The following is a 20,192-nucleotide window of genomic DNA, read 5'->3' on the forward strand; positions in this document are numbered from 1 at the left end:
GTCCGTCCACTCGCTCCTTGACAGTTGTTGCTAAATGATGATGTCAAGCATCTCCAGCAGCATCTCCAGCAGCATCTCCAGCAGCATCTCCAGCAGCATCTCCAGCAGCATCTCCAGCAGCTTCTCCAGCAGCATCTCCAGCAGCATCTCCAGCAGCATCTCCAGCAGCATCTCCAGCAGCATCTCCAGCAGCACCTCCAGCAGCATCTCCAGCAGCATCTCCAGCAGCTTCTCCAGCAGCATCTCCAGCAGCATCTCCAGCAGCATCTCCAGCAGCATCTCCAGCAGCATCTCCAGCAGCATCTCCAGCAGCACCTCCAGCAGCATCTCCAGCAGCATCTCCAGCAGCTTCTCCAGCAGCATCTCCAGCAGCACCCACCTTGGCTCTATGTGAGGATCTGGCTCATCAGGTCCTCTGGGTCCTCCTGATCCTCCTCCTGATCTTCCTCCTGATCCTCCTCCTGATCCTCCTCCTGATCCTCCTCCTGATCTTCCTCCTGATCCTCCTCCTGATCCTCCTCCTGATCCTCCTCCTGATCTTCCTCCTGATCCTCCTCCTGATCCTCCTCCTGATCCTCCTCCTGATCCTCCTTAGAGAAGAAGCAGCTTCCCGACAACACAGAAGCTTCAAGTGAAAACTGGCGAGTTTTTCTCCATTAGCACCGGGGGGTGTGTGTGTGCGCGTGCGCGTGTGGAATTTCCGGACCTCACTTCCCTCCTCTGTCCAGCAGAGGGCGACACCGCTGCAACCTTTTGCAGAGGTTTGATCAGCTCGGATCTGTTCCGGTATTTATGACCCTCCGGACCAGAGCGACACCCCTCCCCGCGTGACCACGACACCTAAATGATGTTTAGTGTCCGGACACATTCCTAAATAATCGTGTTTAAGAGCACGTGATGCGTGAGGCCACTGTACAACACACACTTCTTTATCCTGACTCGAAGCTGCGACCAACCCAGGAAATGTGCTGGTTTTGGTCACTTTGTCCTGACAGAAATGAACTCGGGGTGACCTTTGACCTCCTGCATTCCAGGACCTATCACCTGGACCATCTGTCCGTCCAAAGTTGGGTGGATTTGTGCCGTTGCTCTGTGTGCACAGCCTGTGTTTGTGACCCACCATGATCTCTGCTCCTGCTTCTGTTGGTGGCTCCGAGCCTTTTCCAGCACCTCCACATGACCCGGTTCATCCTGGCTGGACTTTGATGGTTGACCTGGACGTTCGCTCACGTTCAGCATGACGAGAAGGTGCCACATTCAACTGGACCTCTCGTCAGCGCTCATCAGAACTCGGGTTCATTTGACTTTTGTCAGTCAGAACTGTTCCTCAGTGGACCCTCACAGCCGGAGCCTCCTGGATGAGAGGTGAGACCTGTTCCAGAACCTGTTCCAGAACCTGTTCCAGAACCTCGCACAGCCACAGTCGCAGCACTGGTTCCGTGCACCATTAAAAGATACAGCGCTATTATTAAATACATATTAATATTATTACTGTTTGTATGAAAGAAGGGAGGAGCGATCGGTGCACGATAAAACGGAATAAAGTCACTAAAATAAGAGTGATGAAAGGGATCCGCGGGTGGGATCTGCTGGTGGGATCCGCTGGTGGGATCTGCGGGTGGGATCCGCGGGTGGGATCTGCTGGTGGGATCTGCAGGTAAAGCTGATCTATTTTCCGTTGAGCTCAGTTTGACACATTTGCTCGCCGCTTCCTTCCTCCCGCCTGAAGCGCACTGCGCATGCGCGAGCGCCACCATCCACCTCCGCCTTCAGCTCAACCGACGCCGCTCTCGGACCGCGACCTGGCGGCGACCATCCCGTCACGTCTCCGCACGCCGCAGCTCTCCGGCCGGAGCTGCTCTGACTTCGGTCTTTGGCAGCACGATCCCGGCCTGTAGGGGGGGGGGGACCGGCCGCCTTCGCTCGACGCAGTCGGTGCGCTGTCGGCTGCTCGGAGCGGAGCGGAGCAACCGACGGCTGGGAGCTGCGTTTGAAGCGTTCAGTTTTCAGTTTGAACATCCGAGCTCTCCTTCCACCTTCAGTCGGACCATTGTTCGGTTCTGAGCCGCTGCGGCGGGGCCGCGCGGCGCGGCGGCTGTCTGACCGCAGGTGGATGGCCGCGTCCACCCCGCAGCCGCCGCAGCTCCGCTCCGCTCGGACCCGCGACAACAGACAGGCTGCGTGAAGCAGCACAGCCGCATCATGCTCCCAGGGGTCGGCGTGTTCGGCACGAGCCTGACCGCGCGGGTCATCGTGCCGCTGCTGAAGCACGAGGGCTTCGCCGTCAAAGCGCTGTGGGGCCGCACGCAGGAGGAGGCGGAGGAGCTGGCCCAGGAGATGGACGTGCCCTTCTACACGAACCGCATCGACGACGTGCTGCTGCACCAGGACGTGGACCTGGTCTGCATCAACCTGCCGCCGCCTCTCACGCGCCAGATCGCGGTCAAAACGCTGGGTGAGTGAGGCTCGTGCAGCTGTGCGGGAGGGATGCTGCGGCCTGGGCCGCGGTGGGCGTGCGTGCGTGCGTGCGTGTGCGTGTGGTGGGGGTGCATGCTGCACCAGTGATGAGGTCCAAGTGCTTCTGTGGACCTGGCCCTCGTTAGCATCTGGTGTCGCCCAGGACAGGAGACGCCAGGAGGTTCTCGTCCAAATCTGGGACCCTGCAGCTGGTCCTGGTGGATCCCACTGACCCCCCAAGGACCACAGCTCTGCTCTGATTGGTCACCTGGAAAGATTCTACCAGATCCTTGGAGGTGTCTGGGGGCCCTGCAGGTGTCTGAGGGCCCAGCAGGTGTCTGGGGGCCCAGCAGGTGTCTGGGGGCCCTGAAGGTGTCTGGGGGCCCAGCAGGTGTCTGGGGGCCCAGCAGGTGTCTGGGGGCCCTGCAGGTGTCTGAGGGCCCTGCAGGTGTCTGGGGGCCCAGCAGGTGTCTGGGGGCCCAGCAGGTGTCTGAGGGCCCTGCAGGTTTCTGGGGGCCCTGCAGGTGTCTGAGGCCCAGCAGGTGTCTGGGGGCCCAGCAGGTATCTGGGGGCCCTGCAGGTGTCTGAGGGCCCAGCAGGTGTCTGGGGGCCCAGCAGGTGTCTGGGGGCCCAGCAGGTGTCTGGGGGCCCTGCAGGTGTCTGAGGGCCCAGCAGGTGTCTGAGGGCCCTGCAGGTTTCTGGGGGCCCTGCAGGTGTCTGAGGGCCCAGCAGGTGTCTGGGGGCCCGGCAGGTGTTCCAGCTCTGTGTGGCCCCATCTGTTAGCAACAGCGCCATTAGGATGGCACAGACTTGTCTGTAATGCCAACGATCTTTTGTGTCAGTGCTGCACACTCAGTGTCAGTGCTCCACACTCAGTGTCAGTGCTGCACACTCAGTGTCAGTGCTGCACACTCAGTGTCTGTGCTGCACACTCAGTGTCAGTGCTGCACACTCAGAGTGTCAGTGCTGCACACTCAGTGTCAGTGCTCCACACTCAGTGTCAGTGCTGCACACTCAGAGTGTCTGTGCTGCACAGTCAGAGTGTCTGTGCTGCACAGTCAGAGTGTCTGTGCTCCACACTCAGTGTCAGTGCTCCACACTCAGTGTCAGTGCTGCACACTCAGAGTGTCTGTGCTGCACAGTCAGAGTGTCTGTGCTCCACACTCAGTGTCAGTGCTCCACACTCAGTGTCAGTGCTCCACACTCAGTGTCAGTGCTGCACACCTAGAGGGGTCCACAGACGTCGGTTGTGTTTGATAGGGAGCTGTATGAAACAGCTGAATTTATTATTCAGATTCTTTATGCGCAGCCAAACAATATAAAGCTCAAAAACAGGTGGATCCATCTTAACGGAACCGACCTGGGACCTGAGGTGGTGCTGGTTCTGGCTCGGTCCAAACCTGCCGTCACCGGGGTGTGTGAAGGTCGTAGGAAGACTTGAACATGTGACCTTCCAGCAGACGGACGCACAAACACGGACGAGTCGTCACTCGTCTCCTGGTTCTGGTTAATGTGGCGCCGACGGACCTTCTGGGCCCACCGTCATGGTGGTGATCCATCTGATCCAAGTGATCGACTCTGATCCATGTGATCGACTGTCTGATCCATGTGATCGACTCTGATCCATGTGATCGACTCTGATCCATGTGATCGACTCTGATCCATGTGATCAGGCCGAGCACAGGAACCTCGGCGGCGCCGTTCTCACCTTCTCAGTTAAACGCACTGAATCTGGGGAGGCTGCAGTAGTAGCATTCATGCTAATGCTAATGCTAATGAGCGTACCCGTCACACATGATCTGCAGGTTCAAGGCGTAAACCTGTCGGTCTTGTTGAGCCTCTATTACTTTCCTTAGTCAAATACTTTACACACACACACGCACACACACACACACACACACACACAGTAAAAGGATTCCTTGAGCCTTTTTAATAGATTTGCTGGTTCTGCTGCAGATCTTCAGATCAGGGATCCACTGGATCAGGAGGCGTCTCCTGTCAGGTGAACCATGTTTGTCAGAAGGTGTTTAGCAAGGCCCCCCCTCCCCCCCTCCCCCCCCCCACCCACGCTGTGGTTTCCTCCCAGTGACGAGCACATTCCGTGGAAAGAGGCACAACCACAACCTACACTGCTGTGACGTAACACAACGCGTGTGTGTGTGTGTGTGGGGGGGGGGGGTTGCATCACAGCACACTCTTGCAACACTTTCAGCTCCACTCAAGATGAGACGTGGGGGGGGGGGGGATGGGGGGGGGGGTTCTTCCTGTAAACATTTATTATTGTGAATCAAAGTCTTTATTACACAAGGACGAACATGAGTAGAGTCTGGCCCCCAGAAACCTGCAGGGCCCCCAGAAACCTGCAGGGCCCCCAGAAACCTGCAGGGCCCTCAGACACCTGCAGGCCCTCAGACACCTGCAGGGCCCCCAGACACCTGCAGGGCCCTCAGACACCTGCTGGGCCCCCAGACACCTGCTGGGCCCCCAGACACCTGCTGGGCCCCCAGACACCTCCTGGCCCCCAGACACCTGCGGGGCCCCCAGAAACCTGCGGGGCCCCCAGAAACCTGCAGGGCCCCCAGACACCTGCAGGGCCCCCAGACACCTGCAGGGCCCTCAGACACCTGCTGGGCCCTCAGACACCTGCAGGGCCCCCAGACACCTCCTGGGCCCCCAGACACCTGCAGGGCCCTCAGACACCTCCTGGGCCCCCAGACACCTGCAGGGCCCCCAGACACCTGCAGGGCCCCCAGAAACCTGCAGGACTCTCAGACACCTGCAGGGCCCTCAGACACCTGCAGGGCCCCCAGACACCTGCAGGGCCCCCAGACACCTGCTGGGCCCCCAGACACCTGCTGGGCCTGTTTGAGCATTTATGAGCAATGTTGCAAAAGCAAAGTTGAGGCTGCATTTGAACATCCAACATGGAAGATTGAGCACGTTAATAGCATGTTAATAGCGTGTTAATAGCATGTTAATAGCATGTTAATAACGTGTTAATAGCGCGTTAATAGCACGTTAATGGCATGTTAATAGCATTTATAACGTCCGTTAATAGAAACAAGCAGGAAGTTGCTTCTTTTTGATGAACATCTGCTTCAGGACCACAACGTTCTGCAGGATTCGGGTCTTTGGGTCAGAATTTCCACATTCACGTTGCCGTGACTGCTCCCATAGAGCCGTGCTTGTTTTCATCCTCACACACACACACACACACACACACACACACACACACACCCATTAGTATGCTAATGACAGTCTGCGAGAGTGTGTGAGGGGGGGGGGCCTTGACGTTTCCTTGTTTGTGTTAGCTGGGGGGGGGCAGTCCTGCTGAAGTTAGCATTCCTGGAGGAGACCTGAGGGGGGGTCCTCTCCAAACTCCCCCTTCAACTCCCACTTTTCTGTTACCAAGTGAACTTTGAGCTGCTGGAAAGGAAGTGGCCCTGGGATCATCCTGGGATCTCCCTTGGATCATCCTGGGATCATCCTGGGATCTTCCTGGGATCATCCTGGGATTATAATCCTGGGAATTATCTCCAGCTAATGGGAAACATGCGAATGGAGCCACATTTGTGACACAGTCCCTGTAGTTCAGAATCAGCTGATCAGTAATGATGCTTAATTAGTAATGATGCTTAATTAGTAATGATGCTTAATTAATGCTGCGATCATTCCCAACCTGCATCCTCCCAGGATCCACAGTCCGACTCAGGAAACGGACGAGGAAATATGAAGGTTGAGATCCAGGTAGTTTTCCCTGTCAACTGGACTGGGTTTCACCTTCTATCCAGAAGGGTTCTTCGGTTCTGAACTCGCTGGGCAGAGCAGCACAGCAGAGCAGCACATAGCACAGCAGAGCAGCAGAGCAGAGCAGCACATAGCACAGCAGAGCAGCACAGCAGAGCAGCACATAGCACAGCAGAGCAGCACAGCAGAGCAGAGCAGCACAGCAGCACAGCAGCAGCAGCAGCAGCAGCAGCAGCAGCAGCAGCAGCAGCAGCAGCAGCAGCAGCAGCATGCAGAGTAGCACAGCAGAGCAGCACAGCAGAGCAGCAGCAGCATGCAGAGCAGCACAGCAGCAGCACAGCAGCATGCAGAGTAGCACAGCAGACCAGCACAGCAGCAGAGCAGCACAGCAGCATGCAGAGCAGCACAGCAGAGCAGCACAGCAGCATGCAGAGTAGCACAGCACAGCAGCACAGCAGCAGAGCAGCACAGCAGCACAGCAGCATGCAGAGTAGCACAGCAGAGCAGCACAGCAGCAGAGCAGCATCAGGGGACCAAGCTGCTGGTCCTGTTGGACACAGCTCTGCTGGAGGTTCTGCTCCACGACGCTGTCCCACCGGGCCTGCAGCTGTGCTGCCGCTAGCTGAGCAGCACCATTTGGGACTGGGAGCTGAGGCCTCCTGGAGGAACCATCACGCTTGAGTGTCACATGATCACGCTTCCCATGTTTGTTAGGCTGTTGTGAGCACCTTCTCTAGTTCCCTGGGGACAAGAGATCCCCTCAGAGATCCCCTCACAGATCCCCTCACAGATCCTCTCAGAGATCCTCTAGAATATGAGATCCCCTCACAGATCCCCTCACAGATCCTCTCAGAGATCCCCTCACAGATCCCCTCACAGATCCCCTCACAGATCCTCTCAGAGATCCTCTAGAATATGAGATCCCCTCACAGATCCCCTCACAGATCCCCTCACAGATCCTCTCAGAGATCCTCTAGAATATGAGATCCCCTCAGAGACCCTCTAGAATATGAGATCCCCTCAGAGACCCCCTCAGAGACCCCCTCAGAGATCCCCTCACAGATCCCCTCACAGATCCTCTCAGAGATCCTCTAGAATATGAGATCCCCTCACAGATCCTCTCAGAGATCCCCTCACAGATCCCCTCACAGATCCTCTCAGAGATCCCCTCAGAGACCCTCTCAGAGATCCCCTCAGAGATCCCCTCACAGATCCCCTCACAGATCCTCTCAGAGATCCTCTAGAATATGAGATCCCCTCACAGATCCCCTCACAGATCCCCTCACAGATCCTCTCAGAGATCCCCTCAGAGATCCCCTCACAGATCCCCTCAGAGATCCTCTCAGAGATCCCCTCAGAGACCCTCTAGAATATGAGATCCCCTCACAGATCCCCTCACAGATCCCCTCACAGATCCTCTCAGAGATCCCCTCAGAGATCCCCTCACAGATCCTCTCAGAGATCCTCTAGAGGTGATCCGCAGCACCAAGCCAAGGTGGTGCTACTTGATTCTGCTGATCCATCCATCTGCCAGTGCTGGAGAGGCTTCTGGAGCTTCTGGAACGTGGGCGGTGCCGTGCTTGGAGTTCAGGCTCCTCCCACCTAGCGTGGTGCAGTAGCAGCTAGAGCTAGCATGCAGCTTTGGTTAGCTGAGGCGGCAGATTAGACCTTCTAGATGACACCACCTTCTAGTGGGCCGGAGCGCCGCTCGGCACGCGCTGGTGTGGTGCTCCGTTACGGCTGAGAGCGTGCACAGGTCCTGGAGAGTGGGAGGGGGTCCAGAGAGCTCCTCAGAACTGGGTCACAGGGATTAATTTCCTGGCCTAGCCCCTGGAAGCTAATGGCAGATTAGCATTCCCACTCAGCCTCTCCGCCCTTCACAAAGCAGCCAGGAATGAAGCCGAGCCGCCATCCTGCACCTCCGGGCTCTTCTCCGGACAAAACAGGAATATTCTGACCCGACAAGTTCAAATCCAGTCTCTTTTTACCACCATCACAGCTGGTTTATCTCATTTAGAACTGGAGCTTTTCCAGTATTCGGAGGAACTGAGCTTTGGGAACGTTCATCCTGCTTCAGTGCGGATGAAACCTGCTCTGGAGTCTTTTCTGGGAAAGCTTGAACTCATCGCTCACTTCATGGCACTGTTCCTGATGTACATTATGGTCTGTTTGGGGTAATAGAGGGAACTGCGCTCTCTTCATGCTATTGATGTAGCTGCTAGCAAAGGGTGAACAAGTTCACGTTGGTCTCGATTCACTTCCGGACGGCGGCTCCAGGCCACGTTCCTTCATCATCTTTGCCTGATTGATGCTCTGTTCTCTCCTCCTCTTCAGATGTTCCTCCCATGCTTAGTTGCCACTTGTCTCTGTTCTCTTACATGAGGAATTGGGAAAAACGTCATCTGCGACCGAACCGCGACGCCTCTGGACGCCTTCCGGATGATGTCAGCCGCCCAGTACTACCCCAAGCTGCTGAGCATCATGGGAAATGTGCTGCGTTTCTTGCCAGCCTTTGTCCGGATGAAGGAGCTGTTGGAGGAAGGCTTTGTTGGGGAGCTGCTGGTGTGTGAGGCCCAGGTAGGACGCTGATGTTCCTTCACACATGGTTCTGCAGCAGTGGCCTGAACGTACGGAATTCTAGGGCGTTCCATCTTTCCGGAAGCTGAGGTCTGATGTCTTTCCCCACAGGTCCACGGTGGAAGCCTCCTGGGGAAGAAGTACAACTGGAGCTGCGATGACCTGATGGGCGGAGGAGGGCTCCACTCCGTGGGCAGCTACATCATCGACCTGCTGACCTTCCTGACCGGCCAGCGCGCCACCAAGGTCCACGGCTTCCTGAAGACCTTCGTCAAGCAAACGGACCACATCCGCGGCATCCGTCAGATCACCAGTGACGACTTCTGCACCTTCCAGATGGTCCTGGAGGGGGGCGCCTGCTGCACCGTGACGCTCAACTTCAACGTCCCCGGAGAGTTCAGGCAGGAGGTCACCGTTGTGGGCGCCGCCGGCAGGTTAACGGTTCTGGGGACGGATCTGTACGGGCAGAAGAACTGTGGGGGGGCGGCAGCCGGTCCAGAGCTGCTGCTGAAGGACGCCACCCCTCTGGAGAAGGCCTCGCTGCCCGAGAAGGCCTTCAGCGACATCCCTTCGCCCTATCTCACCGGAACCATCCGCATGATCCAGGCCGTGCGGGAGGCCTTCCAGGACCAGGACGATCGGAGGACGTGGGACGGGAAGCCTCTGACCATGGCGGCCACTTTTGAAGACTGTCTTTCTGCTCTTTGTGTGGTGGATAGCATCAAGAGGTCCAACCAGTGTGGAGAGTGGCAGAACGTTGTGGTGATGACAGAGGAACCGGAGATCAGCCCGGCCTACTTGATCAGCGAGGCCATGCGGAGGAGCCGGATGTCTCTCTACTGTTGACGGTGGCCCACCTGCAGAAGGTCGCTGTCCTCTGGATCTGCTCCGGAGGACAGGCCACAGAGTCTGGAGGCCACGACAAGGAGGCAGCTGCAGCCGTGATCCACACCAACCTGGATCTCCAACCTGGATCTCCAACCTGGATCTCCAACTTGGATCTCCAACCTGGATCACCAACCTGGATCTCCAACCTGGATCACCAACGTGGTTCTCCAACCTGGATCTCCAACCTGGATCACCAACCTGGATCTCCAACCTGGATCTCCAACCTTGATCACCAACCTGGATCTCCAACCTGGATCTCCAACCTGGATCTCCAACCTGGATCTCCAACCTTCTGGACGTCCACACAGGGACAAACGGCGTCTCTCTGACAAACGTTCTGCTGTAAATGTTTGATCCCCTCATGTTTGAGTGTTTATCCGCTTCAGTCTGATTTTTTAAGCTAAACTGAGACACAAAGCTGGTTGGTTAAGCTGGAGCCTGGTTGGTTAAGATGGAGCCTGGCTGGTTAAGCTGGAGCCTGGTTGGTTAAACTGGAGCCTGGCTGGTTAAGATGGAGCCTGGTTGGTTAAGCTGGAGCCTGGTTGGTTAAACTGGAGCCTGGCTGGTTAAGATGGAGCCTGGTTGGTTAAGCTGGAGTCTGGCTGGTTAAGCTGGAGCCTGGTTGGTTAAGATGGAGCCTGGCTGGTTAAGATGGAGCCTGGTTGGTTAAGATGGAGCCTGGCTGGTTAAGCTGGAGCCTGGCTGGTTAAGATGGAGCCTGGTTGGTTAAACTGGAGCCTGGCTGGTTAAGATGGAGCCTGGCTGGTTAAGATGGAGCCTGGTTGGTTAAGATGGAGCCTGGTTGGTTAAGCTGGAGCCTGGCTGGTTAGGCTGGAGCCTGGCTGGTTAAGATGGAGCCTGGCTGGTTAAGATGGAGCCTGACTGGTTAAGCTGGAGCCTGGTTGGTTAAGCTGGAGCCTGGTTGGTTAAACTGGAGCCTGGCTGGTTAAACTGGAGCCTGGTTGGTTAAGCTGGAGCCTGGTTGGTTAAACTGGAGCCTGGCTGGTTAAGCTGGAGTCTGGCTGGTTAAGCTGGAGCCTGGCTGGTTAGGCTGGAGCCTGGCTGGTTAAGATGGAGCCTGGTCTCCTGGTCTTCTAGGGTCCTCACCATCCGTCTGTCTTTGTCTTCAGCCTTGAACAAATGCAATGTGAATCCTGACAGCAGGGGAATATTTTAGTTTGCTTTTAATTTATTCTTTTTAACCAAGTAATCCAGCCAAGGACGTCGGCTGGTGCGGTACCGGTGCATCATGTTGATGGACCGATGAGCTTAGAACCCAGTTCTTCTACATCTGTGAACATCTGGAGAATAAATCAATGCAGAAAACAACCAAAACAGTGAAGTGGTCCCTCGGACTGGTGGGTGGGTCACCGATGACCTCTGCTGACCATGAGCTGCAACCTTTGACCCCAGGTTCAACGTCTTCGTTTGAGCTGGAGGACGTGAGGTCGTCCCTTTTTAAGGCCTCTTCGTTCCCTCGAGTGACTCTAACGACTACGGAAACGTCCGGTTGTGTTGAGGAACAACGGCTCCATGTGGCTGCGCACGGTGACCTGTTTCTGCAGCATTATGGGAAATGTGCTGCGTTTCCCAGCTCTTCTCCTGCCCTCAACCGTCTCCAGCAACATCTGCTGCTGAATCCACTCAGATCCCAGATCAGAGATCTTCCTGCTGGGGGAACGTTTCAGCTTCCTTTAGGGAGGAGAAGCTGCCTTCGTTGCGTCTCCACCTGTGTGTTCGTGGACGTTAATGAGCTCAGGAAGGTCTCGCAGTTGAGAGGAGTGTTGTTGAACAGCAGGGGGCGCTGCTCTGGCACCGCTGTGTCTCCGGTGGCCTAGAAGGTCAACAGAACGCCCCAAAACTGAGCCGCTCAAAGGTTCCTGTAACCTGCTGGTGGAGCAAGATCTCTGTTCCACACCCGTGTTTGCATTAAAGTCTGGAACCAATGACGAGTTTCACACTTTGATCTGTTATCAAAGGCGAATTTGTTACAATAGGACGTGGAACGTGACGGTTGGACCCTTCTGCTTCTCCAGGTAGGGTCGCGTTCACCTTCTGGACCAGCAGATGTTGAGACTGCAGGTCTGCTCGGAGCCTTTCTGGTGGCTTCAGCAGCACTTTTCAGCACTGACGGCTCTTTGCTTCCTTGTTGAGAGGCTTCATTTCTTCCAAACATGGCACCAACGTCTCTTTCTGGCGTCTCTACTTTTATTTGTGGCTCTGAAAGTAAAGAGGTTGACGGCCAATAAATGGGTGGTCGTGAGGACCCGTCTGGGAGCCCCAACATCTCCTCCATCTCCTCACCAGAGACCCAGCAACTCACAGTCGACTCGCTGAGTCAGATCAACATCAGCAAACCTCCTCTGTGCTCTCAGGTTCCGGCCGACAGGAGATCGAGACATGTTCCTCAACAACAGAGCCTGTTACCGAGCAACCGGGAGCCAAATGCCGAGCTTATCTCCTTTGTCATCTGTGCTGATCGGCTTGACTGTTTCATTTTCTCACGCTGAGTTTTGCTGCGTCTCCGGTTTTAACCTGGACTGAAGCTCTCTGCTTCTTCTCATCAAGTCCATCTAAAGTTCTCCCAGAACAATGCAAAAGCTCCTTCAGTGTTGTGCCTGTATGCAGTAACGTGTGTGTGCGTGTGTGTGCGTGGTGTGTGCGTGTGTGTGTGCGTGCGTGTGTGCGTGTGTGTGCGTGTGTGCGTGCGTGTGTGTGTGTGTGTGTGTGTGTGTGTGCATCGACTGACTGTGGCACCATTCAGATTTCCTGTCCACAAGGTCAGTGGCCACCAGAGGACTGTGGAGTCTGACGTAACCATGACTCAGCGTTTTACCATTGCTCACCTGCAGGGTGTGTGTGTGTGTGTGTGTGTGTGTGTGTGTGTGTGCGTGTGTGCGTGCATCATTCAGCTTTGCACTTGTGAAATGCAGTTTGTGTAAATTAAAGCAGTTTACATCCAGAAAGGCCTCTGATCTTATATCGTGCTTATTGTTATAAAATTGATCATGTAATTAAATGATTTGGGAAAAACAGCAGCTTTCACTTCAGAACGAGTGTTGCCTCATCGTGTATGAAAAGGAACTTTACACATCAATATTTGTAAGATTAGTTTCAGACCTAAAACACATTATTTTACATCAAAAATGTAAAACAGTTAAAACTAAATGAAATGCACATGACAAAATTTGAGATCAACTAATTGGAATACTTTTATATTTATAGACAAAATGATGGAAAAATCCACGTTTGCTCGATTAATTGTATTTAAAGGCTACAGCGACCCCTTCTGGCGTGCGCGGGTAGTGCACCACCTATCTATGTAGGAGCTGTATGTATAGACTCTATACATACAGTCTCATATTGGTCCCGTCAATTAATCCAGGCTAAAACTTTAGCAGAAGCCCTAAATCAAAAGCTAGACAACCAGATTATATGAGTTTCAGTATAAAATTAAAGGGAATACTTAAACTGGGCATTTTTATGACATCATCATTGAGCAAAGATAAAGTCGGAATGATTTCAAAATCATCTCCTCTGATTTCAAAATCAGAGGAGAAAATGACACCAGTCTGAAAATGTGATAAATTTAAATTAGCTTTTGCTCCGTTAATGATATACTGAGTATATGTATATACAATAATATATACTGGTATACTGAGTATACAGTATATATATACTATAATATATAATGATATACTGAGTATATATACTGTATATACTATAATATATACTGGTATATTACTGATACTGAGCATATATATATACAATAATATATACTGGTATACTGACTATATATATATATACAATAATATATTACTGATATACTGAGTATATATATGTACTATAATATATACTGGTATACTGAGTATATATATATACAGTATATATACAATAATATATCCTGGTATATTACTGATACTGAGCAGGAAGAGGGAGGGACAACGGCAGGAGAAAGAACATCATGTGTGTTTAAACTGGATCATGTGCTTCACTGAGGGCTCAGAACTCAGCAGGTCGGCACAACGTGTGGATCCTTTATGTTCTGATGGGTCGATGATGGTGCCGCTCCCAGCAGATGGTGGAACCTTCAGCACAGGTGAAGCCAGGAGATCCTGATCCTGTGTGGAGAGCATCGTGGGTCTGCTGGAGCCTGATGTTCTCCTGGAGCCTGATGTTCTCCTGGAGCCTGATGTTCTCCTGGAGCCTGATGTTCTCCTGGAGCCTTCTGGCTGCCAGTTCCTGGCAGGGCCCTAAATGGCACCTTGCTCACGGGTACCCCGGCAGTGCTCCGAAGGGCTTCTGGCACCTTCCCTGTTTTGTCTGCCCCGGGGCTCAAACCGGCAACCCTCCGCTCCTCAGCCCAGCTCTCCACGGAGATCCTGGAAGAGTCTCATCCCGACCACTGGAGCCCGGATTTCTGGGAAATGAAGACCTCCCGATGACCACATGGACGAACAACGCCCGGAGGCGCGTCCCACGTGACCCTGTAGCCCCGCCCATCCCGCAACATGTGAGTCCTTCCTCCGCTTCTCCCTCATCTTCTAGCGGTTCCTCAGCCCAGCGAGGGAGACACCGGCCTCCGAGTGCGTGTGTGTGTGTGTGTGTGTGTGTAACAAGGTTCCGAATCAGCTGTGCTGAAATTGTTGATCTGGAACTTTTGGAAGCGACACTCGCTCATTTCCCTCTCCCGATGCTCCGCAGCTGTTCTAGACCAGAGAAGCGCTCCCGAACCAGGACCTGAGCCCGGCTGGACCGAACCCTAACCCTAACCCTAAGCCATCCAACCATCGCGACATGGCGGACGCGGCGGAGACCTGCATCAAGGTGGTGTGTCGCTTCCGGCCGCTCAACAGCTCCGAGCTGGCCCGGGGGGACAAGTACATCCCCAAGTTCCAGGGAGAGGACTGCGTCCAGATCGGGGTGAGCTGCTCCGCTCTTTCTGTTCCCGGTCCACAGGTGCGTCTGCACCCCCCCCCCCCCCCCCCCCCCCACATGGTCTCCTTTTTGAATTGATGTGATATTTCTGTCTTCAGGGAGGAACATGTCCCCCTTTTACTCAATCTGCGTTTTTAGGAGTTTGTGGATTTTAAAGTCAAGCCTTTAAATCTTCGACACCGTTTTTTAGGCACTTTTCCAACCAATCCGAGAGGTGTGTCATCTTTCATTGATCTCAAAGTTCACATCCATAAAAACAAGATGTCCCCTGATGCTCGTGACCTCTAAAAATGAACATGAGAATGAATGGCTGCTTTGTTTGGAGCCTCTGACTCCAGTCACGGCTTCACAGATGATCAGAGCCTCTCGGAGGGGAACCAGCATCTTACTGGGAACCGTTCGTTGGTCGCGACTCCATCAGAGGAACGAAGGCTCAAGGTTCCTCACAGCATGAAGCTTCCATGAAGCACGCTTTCATTTCCTTTCTTCTTCTCATCCAGGATTCATCCTGCTGCCTTCATCTTCTCATTTCCATGGTCTGGGAGAAGCATCCTGGTTCACATGCTTTTCATGACCTTTAACCTAAAGCTTTTCGCCATGTTTGGTGTCCTTTTACTGGAGCTAAAATATTATATGTGAAATATTAGCATGAGAAAAGAAGAAAGATAGCTCATCTTTTACCGCTACGGAGAGCGTAGCGCTGTGGGGCTCTTGGCTGAGCAGGAAGAGGGAGGGACAACGGCAGGAGAGCCCGGCTGGACCGAACCCTGATGTCAGCGCCCCCTGCTGGAAACCGGATTAGCTATTAGCTTCATAACTTTATTCGATGAAACCAATAAGCACCTTGAATCTGTGGCGTTAATGAAAGAGGCTAATGACCTAGCAACTGTGGTAACATTCCTCCATGGAGGGTGTAAAGGTGGCACCAAGTTTTTCCTCTCCCGTGCTAACGATGCTAATTTCCTCTCAGCCAAAGAAGGATTAGCAGGACACGTCGAGAGACCAGGGGATGAGGGGCTCTACTCCGGTGTGGTTGGGGGGGGCACGTTTAGCTCATCCCGAAGAGGCTGGAACCAGTATGATCTGGCCACTGGGCTCTGGTCTCTTGTCCTGATTTCAATCATTTAGATGTTTTTTCCATTAAACTATCTGAATTTGCGAGGAGCGCTGAAGCTCACCCCAGGTTCTCACCTCAATCCTTCACAAACTGGGATGTGTTGGTGCTTTGACTGGTCGTGAGGAGCTCCACCGGAGGACTGGGGAGCAGGTAGATGCAGCTCGATGCAACCAAGAGGAACTCGCTGGGACTGGCTCAAGGTTAGCTCAAGGTTAGCTAAAGTCACCAGGGCAGGCGGGTCGACCTGCCTGTGTTGGGGAAGGCGGGTTTAGACCCACGAGGTCTGGAAGAGGCGGTGGGGGAGGATCCCTTCCTGGCTCAGAAAGAGGAGCCACCTGCCCATCTGGTGCAGGCAGACGTGGGGTGGGGGCATAAGGTGAGGGTGAGGGTTACCCTCACCCTCACCCTCACCCTCACCCTCACCCTCACCCATGGATGGGATCAACGGATGGGCCCCCGGCCCTGCAAACACCAACATGTGGTGGGGGCCCTCCATGTGTAGGTGTGTAGGCCACCGGCCCACCCTCAGGATCATGGCTGGAACCCATAATATCCCATAATAGCCCCAAGTTTAATGGATGCAACATGGGTGCAGAACTAATGGTTAAAATATGGAAAGGCGCTACAGACGCCTCCCAATAAACATCCCATAGTTTTTATATGACCTGAATCTGGGATTAGAACCTCCTCTGGAAAAGGCCTCTATAGTTAACGGAGCTCCACGTGTTGACACATCTGTCCGTGTTGTGTGTGTCCAGGGGAAGCCGTACTACTTTGACCGTGTGTTCCAGTCCAATACGACCCAGGAGCAGTTCTACAACGCTGTGGCGCAGAAGATTGTCAGAGGTGAGATCTGCTCCTCAGGCGTGTGGAGCAAAAGTCACGGGTTTGGGTCCCGCAGCAGCGTTAAACCTGACAGTGTTCCAGCAAATACCTGGAACAGACGAGGCAAAATGAACTCTGATAATATTCCTAAATAGAATCTTCTCGTGGCGACTGCCTCATTCCTCACATGCTAACGTGACATGCTAACGTGACATGCTAACGTGACATGCTAACGTGACATGCTAACGTGACATGCTAACGTTTCTTTGCTCTGATGTCTGCAGATGTTCTCGAAGGCTACAATGGGACCATATTTGCCTACGGACAGACGTCCTCAGGCAAAACACACACGATGGAGGTAACCGCCAACGTGCGCTGGTGCTCGTGCTCGTGCTCGTGCTCGTGCTCGTGCTCGTGCTCGTGCTCGTGCTCGTGCGGAGGGCGCTGAACTGTGCCTTTCTGTTTCACTGAAGGGGAAACTTCACGACCAAAACATGATGGGTGTCATTCCCAGAATTGTTCAGGACATCTTCAACTACATTTACTCCATGGACCAGAACCTGGAGTTTCATATCAAGGTGAGTCAGACAAATGCTAGAGGTTCCAGAAAAGCCCAGCTGGCACATCTGACCTGACATCTGCTCTGCAGGTCTCATACTTCGAAGTCTATTTGGATAAAATCAGGGATCTGCTGGACGGTAGGTCTCAGGTGTCTCAGGTGTCTCAGGTTCCTCAGGTTCCTCAGGTGTCTCAGGTGTCTCAGGTTCCTCAGGTGTCTCAGGTCCTCAGGTGTCTCAGGTTCCTCAGGTTCCTCAGGTTCCTCAGGTGTCTCAGGTTCCTCAGGTTCCTCAGGTGTCTCAGGTTCCTCAGGTGTCTCAGGTTCCTCAGGTCCTCAGGTGTCTCAGGTTCCTCAGGTTCCTCAGGTGTCTCAGGTTCCTCAGGTTCCTCAGGATCCTCAGGTGTCTCAGGTTCCTCAGGTTCCTCAGGTGTCTCAGGTTCCTCAGGTTCCTCAGGTTCCTCAGGTGTCTCAGGTTCCTCAGGTTCCTCAGGTGTCTCAGGTTCCTCAGGTTCCTCAGGTTCCTCAGGTTCCTCAGGTGTCTCAGGTTCCTCAGGTGTCTCAGGTTCCTCAGGTTCCTCAGGTGTCTCAGGTTCCTCAGGTTCCTCAGGTTCCTCAGGTCCTCAGGTTCCTCAGTTCCTCAGGTTCCTCAGGTTCCTGCTCCTGGTCCTCCACCAGGTCTTTTCCTGACTCCTTTTCTCCGCTGCAGTAACAAAAACCAACCTGCCCGTGCACGAGGACAAGAACAGGGTTCCCTACGTTAAGGTGAGATCTTGGGAATCCTTCTCCACATCCATCAGCTCACCCCAGCCAGTGTTAATGCGTGTGCACGAGCGTGTGCACGAGCGTGTGCACGCAGCAGTGAGGCGCTGTGCTGTGGTGTAGCTGGACCCGGCCTGCAGGCAGCACGCCGCTCACCCTTGTGATTCTGTGTGTCCGCAGGGCGCCACCGAGCGCTTTGTGTGCAGCCCCGACGAGGTCATGGAAACCATCGAGGAAGGCAAGAACAACCGGAGCGTGGCTGTCACAAGTGAGTGCTGACACTGGCCCCGCCCCCACTGAGGCGCCTCGCGTGGCCCCGCCCTCACTGAGGCGCCTCGCGTGGCCCCGCCTTCACTGAGGCGCCTCGCGTGGCCCCGCCTTCACTGAGACGCCTCACGTGGCCCTGCCTTCACTTGGCCCCGCCTTCACTTGGCCCCACCTTCACTGAGGCGCCTCGCGTGGCCCCGCCTTCACTTGGCCCCACCTTCACTGAGGCGCCTCCCATGGCCCTGCCTCACGTGGCCCCGCCCTCACTGAGACGGCTCACATGGCCCCGCCTCACATGGCCCTGCCTCACGTGGCCCCGCCTCCCGTGGCCCCGCCTCACCCCATGAGCCTTTTACAGTATATTAAGTGTATTAATTCACTTTGTATGTTGATATGGCAACGTGGGAGGAGCCTGCTGGTGATGGAAAAATGAATCTGTGTGTGTCTGTGTGTCTGTGTGTGTGTGTGTGTCTGTGTGTGTCTGTGTGTGTGTGTGTGCGCGTGTGGTGTGTGTGTGTGTGTGTGTGTGTGTGTGTCAGACATGAACGAGCACAGTTCCAGGAGTCACAGCATCTTCCTCATCAACATCAAGCAAGAAAACACTCAGACTGGACACAAGCTCACCGGCAAACTCTACCTGGTCGACCTGGCGGGGAGCGAGAAGGTGGGAGGCACCCTGCACGCTGCCCCCCCCCCCCTCCCCTCCTCCCCCCCTCCCTCCCAGTTTCCGATGTGATGACCTTATTTCTCAGGTGGGTAAAACTGGAGCTGAGGGAACGGTCCTGGATGAGGCCAAGATGATCAACAAGTCTCTGTCTGCTCTGGGAATCGTCATCGCAGCTCTGGCCGAGGGTTCGGTGAGACAGATGGGGGGGGGTGAGGGAGGGGTGGGGGTGAGGGAGGGGTGAGGGAGGATGAGGGAGGGGGTGAGGGAGGGATGAGGGAGGGGTGAGGGAGGGGTGAGGGAGGGGTGGGGGGTGAGGAAGGGGTGGGGGAGAGATGAGGGGGTGAGGGAGGGGTGAGGGAGGGAGGGGTGAGGGAGAGGTGGGGTGAGGGAGGGATGAGGGAGGGGGGAGGAGGGGTGAGGGAGGGGGGGGGTGAGGGAGGGGTGAGGGAGGGGTGAGGGAGAGCTGAGGGGGGTGAGGGAGGGGTGAGGGAGGGGTGGGGGGTGAGGGAGGGATGAGGGAGAGATGAGGGAGGGATGAGGGAGGGGTGAGGGAGGGGTGGGGGTGAGGGAGAGATGAGTAGGTGAGGGAGAGATGAGGGAGGGGTGGGGGTGAGGGAGGGGTGAGGGAGGGATGAGGGAGGGGTGGGGGTGAGGGAGGGGGTGAGGAGAGATGAGGGGGGGTGAGGGAGGGGTGAGGGGAGGGATGAGGGAGGGGGGGGGTGAGGGAGGGGTGAGGGAGGGGTGAGGGAGAGGTGAGGGGGGGTGAGGGAGGGGTGAGGGAGAGATGAGGGGGTGAGGGAGGGATGAGGGATGATGATGGATGGATGCAACCATTTTTTCCCAAAACAAGTGCTGACTGATGTTGAGGTCCTCATCTCTCTTCCTGCGCCCCACGTGCACCCCCACGTGCGCCCCCACGTGCACCCCCACGTCGCCCCACGTGCACCCCCACGTGCACCCCCACGTCCGCCCCACGTGCACCCCCACGTGCACCCCCACGTGCGCCCCACGTGCACCCCCACGTGCACCCCCACGTGCGCCCCCTGCCAGAGCTACGTGCCGTACAGAGACAGTAAGATGACCAGAATCCTGCAGGACTCTCTGGGGGGGAACTGCCGGACCACCATGGTCATCTGCTGCTCCCCGTCCGCCTTCAACGACGCTGAGACCAGGTCCACTCTGCAGTTCGGCCAAAGGTATCCAGAGGGGGGCTAAACTGACCTTTGACCTTTGGTTCTATGAAGGCTAACAATTCAGCCTGACGACTGAAAGAGAGCAGAAGCCTAACTGGGGGGGGGCAGGATGTGAAGGTGACCGACTCCTTTGTGGCTCCGCAGGGCCAAAACGGTCAAAAACACCGTGACTCTGAACGTGGAGCTGACGGCAGAACA

At 55.0% G+C, this 20,192-nt stretch overlaps 2 protein-coding genes across 5 annotated transcripts in view; both read left to right on the forward strand.

Annotated features, from left to right (window-relative positions):
- The first annotated feature begins 1,733 nt into the window (after positions 1-1,733).
- On the forward strand, positions 1,734-12,635 carry gfod1 (glucose-fructose oxidoreductase domain containing 1). Its single transcript, XM_057012827.1, has 3 exons — positions 1,734-2,455; positions 8,588-8,781; positions 8,893-12,635. Exons 1-3 carry the CDS (start codon positions 2,203-2,205, stop codon positions 9,625-9,627), a joined length of 1,182 nt encoding a protein of 393 aa, XP_056868807.1. The 5' UTR covers positions 1,734-2,202; the 3' UTR covers positions 9,628-12,635.
- LOC130513786 (kinesin-1 heavy chain-like) overlaps positions 2,315-20,192 on the forward strand; it is a 27,654-nt gene continuing 9,776 nt past the window's right edge. For all 4 annotated transcript variants that reach the window (XM_057012822.1, XM_057012825.1, XM_057012824.1 and 1 more), the window contains exons 1-12: positions 2,315-2,455; positions 14,374-14,592; positions 16,483-16,570; positions 16,834-16,907; positions 17,023-17,127; positions 17,199-17,247; positions 17,815-17,870; positions 18,048-18,135; positions 18,674-18,798; positions 18,887-18,991; positions 19,852-19,997; positions 20,139-20,192. The exon at positions 20,139-20,192 is cut by the window's right edge and continues 95 nt beyond it. In XM_057012822.1, coding sequence (XP_056868802.1) covers positions 14,467-14,592; positions 16,483-16,570; positions 16,834-16,907; positions 17,023-17,127; positions 17,199-17,247; positions 17,815-17,870; positions 18,048-18,135; positions 18,674-18,798; positions 18,887-18,991; positions 19,852-19,997; positions 20,139-20,192 — 1,016 coding nt within the window. In that variant the 5' untranslated portion in view covers positions 2,315-2,455; positions 14,374-14,466. The remainder of the gene's footprint in view (positions 2,456-14,373; positions 14,593-16,482; positions 16,571-16,833; positions 16,908-17,022; positions 17,128-17,198; positions 17,248-17,814; positions 17,871-18,047; positions 18,136-18,673; positions 18,799-18,886; positions 18,992-19,851; positions 19,998-20,138) is intronic.

Source organism: Takifugu flavidus, chromosome 17 (assembly GCF_003711565.1).
Source record: "Takifugu flavidus isolate HTHZ2018 chromosome 17, ASM371156v2, whole genome shotgun sequence".
NCBI classification, from domain to species: domain Eukaryota; kingdom Metazoa; phylum Chordata; class Actinopteri; order Tetraodontiformes; family Tetraodontidae; genus Takifugu; species Takifugu flavidus.

Coding starts and splice junctions, on each gene's coding strand:
- gfod1 (XM_057012827.1), top strand. CDS start 2,203: ATGCTCCCAGGGGTCGGCGTGTTCGGCACGAGCCTGACCGCGCGGGTC. Junction 2,456..8,587: donor GATCGCGGTCAAAACGCTGG/GTGAGTGAGGCT, acceptor CTCTTACATGAG/GAATTGGGAAAAACGTCATC. Junction 8,782..8,892: donor TGCTGGTGTGTGAGGCCCAG/GTAGGACGCTGA, acceptor CTTTCCCCACAG/GTCCACGGTGGAAGCCTCCT.